This window comes from Nanorana parkeri, unplaced genomic scaffold (genome assembly GCF_000935625.1).
Source record: "Nanorana parkeri isolate BGI_ZX_2015 unplaced genomic scaffold, ASM93562v1 scaffold15, whole genome shotgun sequence".
Lineage (NCBI taxonomy): Eukaryota > Metazoa > Chordata > Amphibia > Anura > Dicroglossidae > Nanorana > Nanorana parkeri.
Genome location: NW_017306283.1, coordinates 3674364 through 3685166, shown reverse-complemented (window position 1 = coordinate 3685166; position 10803 = coordinate 3674364). Strand labels below are relative to the sequence as shown.

Here is a 10803-nt window from a genome sequence, read left to right as displayed (position 1 = left end):
TCTAAGTTTTGGCTTCACCCAATTTTAAACAAGATTTGCTGAACACTTGGTGAATTGAACTTGGGGCGACAATTCAGAGCAGTGTCACAGTATGCATCATGCACTATTATAAAACATTCTATAGTAGATCAAGAACTGTTAATCTGATCACAAAAAATCATTTTCATACTAATTTGCAAACAAATTTTAAATGAGCTGGGTACTGAAGAAAACCTTAAAACGCAAGATAATGTGCTAGAAGTGGTTTACCGATGATGTTGTACAGTTCTAAATGCACGAATGCTTAACTGGGGTGGATCAAGTTAAAGTATTTTTTTAATTTTTTTAAATTTCCAGATTATTGCTGGGACCAATAAGTGAAGTAAAAAGATGTCCACGACTTTTTTTCCCTATACTAGATAAAATGTATACATAGGGGTCTATTCACTAAGCTGCCGTAGGCAACCGAGTGGATGACCGACCTGAAGTGAAGTGAGCCGAACACTGTTCGGCTATTCACTTCAGGCTGGTATGGCCGTACATCGGCTGAAATCAGCCGTACATCAGCTTGCTTCGGGTCGGCCGAACATGCTCAGCGTGCGTTCGACTCAGCCGATCCAACATCTGGATCGGCCGAGCCGAACCTCCGGCAGGCTACTCACTGCTGTTCGGGCTATTCTTAAAGATACCGAACAGCTTTGAGTGAATAGCCGAATGCCGCTGAGTAAATAGAAAACGATTGTGGGGAGCTAGCAGTGACAGCTAGCTCCGCCCAATAGTTTCCTATTGTCCGGCGGCTCTTCTGCCGTCAAAAAAAAAAAAGAAAAAACAAACTCTCCCGGCCGCCCAGGAGAGAAACACTGCTGTGTCTTTTTTTTCTTTATTCTGACACGAGCGATGTCAGAATAGAAAAAAAAAAAGACAATTTCCCATTGAAAAGCATCGGTACATTACTATTGGCTATTTCAATTTGCAATAGCCAATAGTAAACTAGCATTGTACCCGCCCTCTGCTGATGGACCTGATGGAGAACTGCAGCAGAGGGTGGGTACAATGCTAGTTTATTATTGGCTATTGCAAATTGAAATAGCCAATAGTAAAGTACCAATGCTTTTAAATGGAAAATTATTATTTATTTTTTTTCTATTCTGACATCGCTCGTGTCAGAATAAAGAAAAAAAAGAAACGGCGGTGTTTCTCTTCTTGGCGGCCGGGAGCAGGAGATTCCCGGGGCGCCAGGGAGAGTTAGCTGTTTGGAGATCAGTGTCCCTGGTTAGCAGGTAACCAGGGACGCTGATCTCTCTACAAGTGGCCGGAGAAAGCCGTAAGCCGGCTTTCAGCACAGCTCAGCCGAGCCGATGCATATGCGTTCGGCTCGACTGAGCCGCTCGGCCATGTTCAGGAGCTGTACGGGCTATTGTGAATAGCCTGTACAGCCCCCCTTCGGTTCTACTGAACCGAAGGGGTCCTGGGGCCGAAGCTAGCCGAAGGATCGGCCGAAGCTACGGCCAGATCCTTCGGCAGCTTCGTGAATAGACCCCACAGTGTTGTGCTACTCATAAGTAAACCATTTTTCTGAGGGAATGAAAATGATAGATGTAACTGTGGATTTAAATTTCATGATTTACTTGCAAACATGAAGGAGGTTGAATGGAGTTTTAAGCAAAGGTATTCAAGAGGAATTTGACTATGGAGGCAGTGGCAAAAAATACAGACAGAGCATAAAGCTACCAGAATTGCCTGTGATCTCCCTGCAGATGATCTTTTCCCCATTACTGATATAACTTGCCTTGTTCTGCAGCATGTCTCTCTGTGGAGGTTGTCACTTGATCAGAGCTGTTCAAGGAGAACAGGCAGCAGCACAGTAGTGACATCACCAAATCTCACTCCAAATCTCCACTATTAGCAGTCGGAGGCACCGGTGCCTTTGATCTGACAGAGCACACAAACAGCTATGAGGCCACAGGCAAAGGAGTGCCTAGGTACCCTCACACACCAGGAAGTGCACTGCTATTTTTTAAGAGGAACCCCAGAGAAGATTAGATTTCACTTTAACTATAAAACAGTGCATGTAAATCTATGTTTTTGTACAGGGGGGATTACAACATTTTTGATAATTTCCTATCACTCTAGTCTGTAACTAAGGTTCTCTTTTTATAATTGAAAGGAAACTTCCTGTAATCAAAAGAAGGACACTTGTTGATTGTGTCCTTCTGAGACAGTTAAAAGAAGAAGATCCAGCAATTGCAAGAAGATCCAGCAAGAAGCTAGCAATTCTACCTGTCCACATTTCAAGTTGTGATAGAAGTCTGTAGATAACTTACCAGAATGCTATGATTGCTTATTGAGAAGAGCCTTTTAGTAACCAGTTTGTACTGGTTGAAGAATCCAGGTGTGTGGACGTGCACGGATCCTATCCTGATCACAGCAGTACAGAGTGGATGTCCCTACTGTGACATCCGTGTCCGTACAGTTTTTTCTTTATCTTGTGTTAGAAGAAAAAAATGCAATTACCGGACCCCTTGTCTGTCTATGGGGAATCGGATGTAAAACGGACATGTGTCCCTTTACATCAGATGACCCTCAATTAGACAAGATCAGGTCCAGCAAAACGGATCTATGTTTTTTCATCAAAGCATGTTTTTCTTTTTATCTTTTAGCCAATTTTGTAAAAAAAATAGCAATCGTAGTATTTTATCATAGTATTCCTTGCATCAAAATGGTAAAATACACCTGTGCTATTCGAAATATATAGTGTGTTTTCCACTTCTGAAAATGATAGTTTCTATCTGCCTTTCATACGGACTCTGTCTGAAATACATTAAACTGGCCTTTAAAGGGTATGCAGATGTTGAATTTTGGCTTTACTGGGACATTGACTGAGAAAATAATCAAACTAAAGGCAGCCAAGATACCTGCACTTTAAGAAGAAAGTCATCAATAACAGATTAAATATTTATCTCAGTGAAGCTTTTTATTGAAATGGCATGAATAAAACCCTGACCCTTATGGGATTACTTAATAAAATAGAAAACTGTAATACCCATGACAACCAGGCAACTCTTCTTGTACTTCTCTGGCCACAGTAATGTATAGTGTTCTTGGCTTCCATGGGTTACTGCACTTTTAACTTTCTTCCCTTGACAGCTAATGCATAATTTGCATAATAAATAATAAAATATTTAGATGTAATATCGCCTCTTTACATAAAAAGTTCTATAAAATACACCTCTTCTTAATATGTTATTGTTTGCCTCAAGAATTTGTATACTTAGGGGCACCATTCACACTTGAGATTTTTGTTGCATGATTTCTGAAGTGCAACAATGATCAAGAAAAGAATCACATTGTTCTCAATGGGTCTGTTGCTTTGGTCACCTGTCATGTGAAGCTTGAAAAAGTACAGAAGCTTCTTTGGGGCAGAAATATGCATTAAAACATGAGTTTGCACACTTTTTTTCAGACACTTCCATTTAAAAGTCTATGGGGCCAAAAATGCATGATACTGCTTCTGCACTACAATTTTCACATACAAATATGTGAAAAACGTTTGTATAAATGCATATAAAAGCCTCTAAATTGCGTAGCTATGCTCATGCTTAAGTGTGAATGGGGCCTAAAGCTGAACTCCAGGATGAGAAACTAAGGGGTCTATTCGGGTCGGCCGAACATGCTCAGCATGTTCGGCTGACCCGAAGTGCAGAAGGAGTTCGACTCATCTGGATCGGCCGAGCCGAACCTTCGGCAGGCTACTCACTGCTGTTCGGCCTATTCTTATAGATGCCAAACAGCAGTGAGTGAATAGCCGAATGCCGCTGAGCGGCATTCGGCTCGGCTGTTCTGCTTGGTCCCTCAAAGGGACCGAGCAGAACAGAAAAATAGTTAAAAAAGTAAATAGAAAACGATTGAGCGGAGCTAGCAATGACAGCTAGCTCCGCCCAACAGTTTTCTATTGTCTTGCGGTTCTGCTGCCGTCAAAAATAAAAAACTCTCCCGGGCGCTCTGGGAGCCTCCTGCCCCCGGCCGCCCAGGAGAGAAACACTGCTTTTTCTTTTTTTTTCTTTATTCTGACACGGAGCCGTGTCAGAATAGAAAAAAAAAAATGTTTTGCCCATTGGAATGCATTGCTAGATTCCTATTGGCTATTTCAATTTGCTATAGCCAATAGTAAACTAGCATTGTACCCGCCCTCTGCTGATGGACCTGAGGGCGGGTAAAATTTGCTGTTTGGAGATCAGTGTCCCTGGTTAGCAGGTAACCAGGGACGCTGATCTCTCTGCAAGTGGCCGGAGCCAGCCGTAAGATCACGGCTGGCTCCAACCAGCTGTCAGAAGCAGGCTGTCGGCCGGCCAGCTTCGAGTTTCAGCACGGCTCAGCTGAGCCGAGGCATATGCGGTCGTCTCGACTGAGCCGCTCGGCCACGTTCGGGAGCTGTACGGGCTATAGTGAATAGCCCGTACAGCACCCCTTCGGTTCTACTGAACCGAAGGGGTCCTGGGGCCGAAGCTAACCGAAGGATCAGCCGAAGCTACGGCTAGATCCTTCGGCAGCTTTGTGAATAGACCCCTAAATGTTGTCTAAATTTAAGAGTCTTGTGTATTCTTACTGGAATCTTGAAAGGTATTTGGTGCACACAAGGGGGATTTAAATCCTCTCTGGCTATTGAGGAATATATTTGAATAAAAGTTGTTGTGCCCGAAGTTTAGCTTTAATGTGAAATATAAACATTATATCAGAGCATCATATTCATTTTAAGCATTGTCATTTCTTCACCTATACTATTTCTATGTTTAATAATTGTACGTTTTTTATTCTTTATTGTGCAGTTGATTGGTGACGTCTTAAAATGACTTTTGTTATTGCTCTATGCACATCTTTATTTCTAAAGCTATATATGATTGGGTTTAGCATAGGAGTAATAATACCATACAGAACTGGAACAACCCTGTCTTGGTCAAGAGAATAGGTAGATGTAGGACGTATGTATGTGAAGACAATTGTTCCGAAATAAAGTGTCACTACTGCCAAATGAGAGGCACAAGTTGAAAATGCTTTCAGTCTTCCTGAAGCTGTCCGGATTTTTAAAATTGCTCTAACAATAAAAATATATGATGTAAGCGTTAACAAACAGGACCCCATGATTACAGACCCTCCAGCAGTATACACCACAATTTCATTAATGGTTGTATCAGCACAGGACAAGGCCAGGAGTGGTGGGATATCACAAAAGAAGTGGTTTAGAACTCTAGATTTGCAGAACGGTAGCCGGAATGTGAAGACAGTATGGGCAAGAGAATTTAATAGAGCAAGTATCCAACATGTTGTAGTCATGATTGTACATATCTTCCAGCTCATTACTTTAGAATAAAGTAGGGGCATGCATATAGCCACATAGCGGTCGCCTGCCATAGCAACAAGTAGAATGCATTCAACTCCCCCAAAGGATATAAAAGAGTAGAGTTGGGCCACACAGCCAAAGAAGGAAATTTTTTTTATGTCTGATAAAAAGTCTGACAACAGCTTTGGGACTGTGGACGTGGAGAAGGAAATATCTACAACTGAAAGATTTCGCAGGAAGAAGTACATTGGAGTATGAAGAGATGTAGACAATGTAATTGTGATGACCAACAGAGAATTTCCTAGAATTGTGAGAATATAAACTATCAAGAAGAACACAAATAGGATAACCTGACTCTTAGGATTATCAGTCAGTCCTAGCAATGTGAATTCATTAGGCCTTGTTGTTTTGTTTGCCATGTATCTGCGTAGTACCTCCTGAAAGGAAAAGCAATACATTAACTCTGTTGAGATACAAAAATAATCAATGCCTTTTTCTTCTTGTTCTTCTGGCACATTGCACAGGAAAACACGCTATTACTGTTGTGTCCACACCTATCCAAGAAAGAAATGGGCAAAAAAATGGACAGGGATTTGTATGGCAGTTTGTTGTAGGCTTCACATATCATTCACAAATATCTTTCCAATATCACGTTTCCAGGTCAGTGAAATTTATAACATTAATCATATCTAGTAAGTAAAACATGTTACATTTATTGTCATGTAGCATACCATATTGATCAGTTTACTAGATCTTTGGATTCTTACCTGCTATACTGTTCCATGTATTTCTGTGCAGCATGAGAAGTACTACATTGCAGTACAGCTGGGACTTTTATAAGACTGTCAGCTCTCCACTAGGGAACTGCTTTACCCTAGTGAATAGTAACGTTTTATGATGATATCATTGCTTTAGTTAATAATATTTTCCATATAATATGTAGACAACTATGAAAGAAACAGCCATTTAGTTTCATGACATATATTTTGTGTTCATTACTTGGCATTACTGGTGACACATTGAATTGCTATTTTTTGTGTTTCAGATTGATAGTGTAAGTATCCTATATTATGTATAAAGTTGCATGTCATTGGTAGTGGAGAGTGCAGTGGCTGAAAGTTGATTCTCCCTGAGTTGATAAAAAATATAGCTGAAAGGCAAATATCAAGTTAAATTTCATTGAAGTCAATTGGAGCTAAAGTTTGATGAACGCTTGTGACCCCCTGGGAGAAGCCAATCACTGCTGTAGGGGGCCTTTTGCAATGAAAATAAAGTGCAGTGGAATGAGGGGCCTTTTCAGAGGGGGCCTTTGAGAAAGATGTGGAAAATACAAAAATCATTTGAATTAAAGATTTAGGAGATGGTATAAAGCTGTGCATGGAGCTATGAAACCAGCACAGTTTTAAGTGACAGACTCAGTAAAAGCATAAATTGGCCATAGGCAGAAGCAACAACAATACTGCTGCCTAAATTGGCAGAAGCAACAACAATGATAAATATGGAGACAAAAGGCATAGGCAGTTTTTTCTACTTAAATTAGAGCTTCATTCCTCAGAAATGGTGGTCTAACATTGACCAGCGACAGCATAGTTTATCAGCAGTGACAATAGGCTTGTCCTCCTCCCAAAATTTTTTGTTATTTAGAGTGTGTGGGTTTGTTTTTTTATTCTATTTAGAGTAGTTTCATTTTTACATTTAACGTTCTGTGTGTTTGTGTATCTTTTTTTTGAATGTGTGAATGTGTACTGTTTTTCATTTTTTATGCTACTTTTTTCATTGTCTGTTTTTTTTTCTTACCGTGGATAAAATCTAAAATAAGATTATAAAGAGGTTATTATTGATACAAGGACAGGCCTAGTTGAAAGGAACTTCCAAAACCCTCAGGAGCCATTTAAAGCCCATTGCACCCTTAGAAACATCAAAAAGCACCATTATTTTATCTCCTTCGACTACTGCATTTTACCAAGATCTTAAGAATTTTACCAGCATTTCTGGCAAATAAAAAGTCTAAGGGGGTTATTCACTCAGCTGCGAAGGCAGCCTAGTGAATAACTAAGCCGAAGTGAAGTGAGCCGAACCCCGTTCGGCTATTCACTTGAGTCGAGTACGCCTTGTTTTTTTTTTTTTAAGCATGTCCTTTTTATTATCGAAAATTTTCCATACATACACATAAAACAATTAAGTTATGAAGGAAAAAAGAAAAACATTAGCTTCGGAGTGATAGCGTACAGGAAGGTACACTCCGTCACATAACAGCGCCTCAATCAATCCACAGAATTCTGGGGGGGTGGGGGCACAGGAGAAATGAAGTAGGACAATAATGATCACGTGCAGTACATACAATGGGTAAAAGACGAACAAATGGGGCACCTGGGTATGTACACAAACTTGAGCATGGACCACAAAATGCATAACTGAATAGCGTAGGACATATATAAAGTGTCAGGTGGTGGAACATTAAAGGACTTTAAAGGACATCCAATGCACCCAAAGAGCCATCCAGCTTAGAGGTGAGGTACCAGTTAGTGTATTGAAACATTGCCATAATCTCTTTCAGTCGGGTTAAGGAGAGTTCGGCTATTATGAAGGAGGACCAGGTGGTGAAAAAGCCCGCAGTGAGGGGTTGATTGAGTTGTGCGTCTAGTAGGTCCAGAGACATCAGTTTATGTAAGAGGTCTTTCGTTAATTTCAGTGAGGGAGGAGCCGGCGTCAGCCAGTTTGTCAGGATCGCTTTTTTTGCCGCAAGCATCATTAAGTGTTCCCACCTAGAAGGATCTCGAGGCGCGGCGGTGGCGGTCGGGGTGGTCATGTGAAATAGGCATAATGCCGGGTGTAGGGGCCTGTGAGTGCCAGAAATAGATTGCATGTAGGCGAGGACTGTGCTCCAAAAAGCGTGAATGAGGGAGCATAGCCAGATGAGGTGGTCCAAATCCGGTGAGGCAACTTGGCATTTGGGACAAGACGTCAGCCAGTCTGGGGGAGGGTTCTTATAGTGAATATTAAAGGCGTAGTATGCTCTGTGGATTAGTTTGAACTGGGTTTCCCTCCAAGACTCGCTGGCAATGGCTCTCCTAAGGTTCAGCCATCCCTGGAGCAGCAACTGATCCACATCTTCTTGCGAGACCTGAAGAAGGGTAGCCCATTTAGCTATCTGTGGAGAGCAGGGTCGGGAGTGTAGGAGGGGCGAGCAAGTTTGTAGGGTTTTAACAATGTGAGAGAGCGGCATTTTTTGGGAGGGAGAGGATATGAGGCTCTGCAGAGGAGGGGTAAGTATTGCCCTGGGTAAAGGAAGGTTTGTTTTGATGAACCAAGAGATTTGGGCATATTGTAGGAAATGATTGGGAGATATGTGATATTCAGTTTGTAGTTCAAGGAACTGTTTGCAGCAACCTTGGGCATCTAATATGTCTTGGATGTGGGCAATACCCTTGGTGCGCCAATCCTTAAAAACTAGGGACTCTCTGCCCTTAGGGAAGGTCGGTGAAGATGTAATTGGCATAAGGGGGAGACCACCCCGGGAATCTTAAACAGCTTCCGGGTCTCTCTCCAGGTAACAATAGTATCACGAAGAAGAATGTTATTTTTATGACCGGAGGTAGGGATCTGATTGGCATGTGCAAAATGCCCGACAGGGACCAGGGATAAACCAGGCTTTTTTCTAGATCGGAATTAGTGAAGAATGAAGTATCATGGATCCAATCTCTGATGTGTCTGAACAGGCTTGCCAAGTTATACAACCTGATATCTGGTATATTTGCACCCAGTGATGTCGAGGGGAGTTGGAGTCTCCGTAGGGCTATACGGGGCCGTTTTCCCCTCCAAATAAAATTGGAAAAGGCAGTGTGCATGGTGCGGATATCTTTATGTTTAAGAAGGACAGGAATGGTTTGCATCGGGTACAAAAGCCGTGCGAAGCTGATCATCCTGATCAAATGACACCTACCCAGTACCGAAAGGGGGATCTCACGCCAGGAGTGAAGTTCCTGCGTGATCTTAGTAATTAGCGGGTGGTAATTTAAGTGGTAGAGGTCCGTGCCTTTATTGGAAATATGGATACCCAAATATGTTACTGTGCATTGTTGTATTTTAACCGAGAAGTGTGGGGGCCAAGTGGACGTGTCTAAGAGAGTGGGGGAAAGTCAAGAGGAGTTCACTTTTGTGGAAATTTATCTTTAGTCCCGAGAAAGATCCAAAGTGGTCAATATGGGCCAGCACCTTGGGCACCTGGGTGGAGGGGTCTGAGAGTAGAAGGACTATGTCGTCTGCAAATAAAGCTAGTTTTAAGTCATGGGGGCCGGTGCGGAAATCGGGGATGCAGCAAGTGACCTAGATATGGGTTCTAAGGCTAGATTGAACAGCAGGGGGGATAAGGGGCAGCCTTGTCTCGTACCTTTATTAGAAAGAATGGCTGAGATATTGCGGCCGAAGTAAAAATGCAAGCCCTAGGAGAAGCATACATCATGGAAATGAATTGCAAAAAAACTCCAGCAAAACCCATGCGTTGCATCACCATGGAGAGCCATCGCCAATTAACATTGTCAAAAGCCTTCTCCGCATCCAGCGTTAAGAGAGCCAATGGATGCGAGGGAGGCTTAGAGAGGCGATGGCCCTCCAAGGCCAAAATAATCTTTCGAACATTAGTGACCGCAGATCTGCCTGCGACAAAACCTACTTGGTCTGGAGAGATAAGCTTTGGTAGCACGGCCGCCAGTCTATTAGCCAGTATTTTGGAGAGCATTTTGGCGTCTAAGTTAAGGAGAGATATGGGGCGGTAGGAGCCCGCTTGAAGCGGATCTTTACCTTTTTTCGGTATAAGACTATATAAGCATCTTGAAAAGTGTACGCCTTGTTTTAGCCGTACATCCGCTCTCTTCGGTTCAGCCGAACATGCTCATCGTGTTCGAATGAGCCGAAGTGCCAAAAATTTTCGGCCGTTCACTTGCTGCTGTTTGTCCTTATACTCAGGAGGTAGCGAGCAGAATAAGAAAAAAAGGAAACAAAAGAATAAAAAAGTGTGGGGTTCCCCCAAAAGTCCCCCCAGCCCTTTAAGTCTGGTAGGAATTTTAAGGGGGAACTCACTCCCAAAAAAATTGGAAATAAACATGGGTTCCCCTCTAAAACCCCCAACCAGACCCTTAATCTGAGCACTGGCAGGGCAAGAAATAGGGGGAACAAATGAGCGCCCCCCCCTGCTGTGCCATGCCAGGTTACATGCCCTCGACATTGGGTGGGTGCTTTTCCAGGGGTCCCCTTTGGAAAAGCACCTTGTCTCCATGCCGATGGGGACAAGGGCCTCTTCCTCACAACCCTGACCTGGTGGTTGTGGGAGTCTGCTAGCAGGGGGGCTTATTTGTATCAGGGTACCCTTTTTTATTGACTCCCCTTGTGAATGAGTAGGGGTACTTGTACCCCTACTCCATTCATTAAAGGGTTAAATCAAAATGTAAATAAAGAGCCCAGACTGTTAGAAAAAATCCTTTAAATGA

The 10803-nt window shown here is 42.5% G+C and overlaps 1 protein-coding gene across 1 annotated transcript; it reads right to left on the bottom strand.

Annotated features, from left to right (window-relative positions):
* Nucleotides 1–4794: 4794 nt before the first annotated feature.
* LOC108788555 (olfactory receptor 5F1-like) lies at nucleotides 4795–10055 on the bottom strand. The gene is made up of 4 exons (XM_018558349.1): nucleotides 9828–10055; nucleotides 7860–8468; nucleotides 7115–7126; nucleotides 4795–5754 (listed from the first exon to the last, which is right to left on the bottom strand). Exons 1-4 carry the CDS (start codon nucleotides 10053–10055, stop codon nucleotides 4795–4797), a joined length of 1809 nt encoding a protein of 602 aa, XP_018413851.1.
* Between the last annotated feature and the right edge of the window lie 748 nt (nucleotides 10056–10803).

Coding starts and splice junctions, on each gene's coding strand:
- LOC108788555 (XM_018558349.1), bottom strand. CDS start 10,055: ATGCTCTCCAAAATACTGGCTAATAGACTGGCGGCCGTGCTACCAAAG. Junction 8,469..9,827: donor ATTGGCGATGGCTCTCCATG/GTGATGCAACGC, acceptor TGCTCTCCACAG/ATAGCTAAATGGGCTACCCT.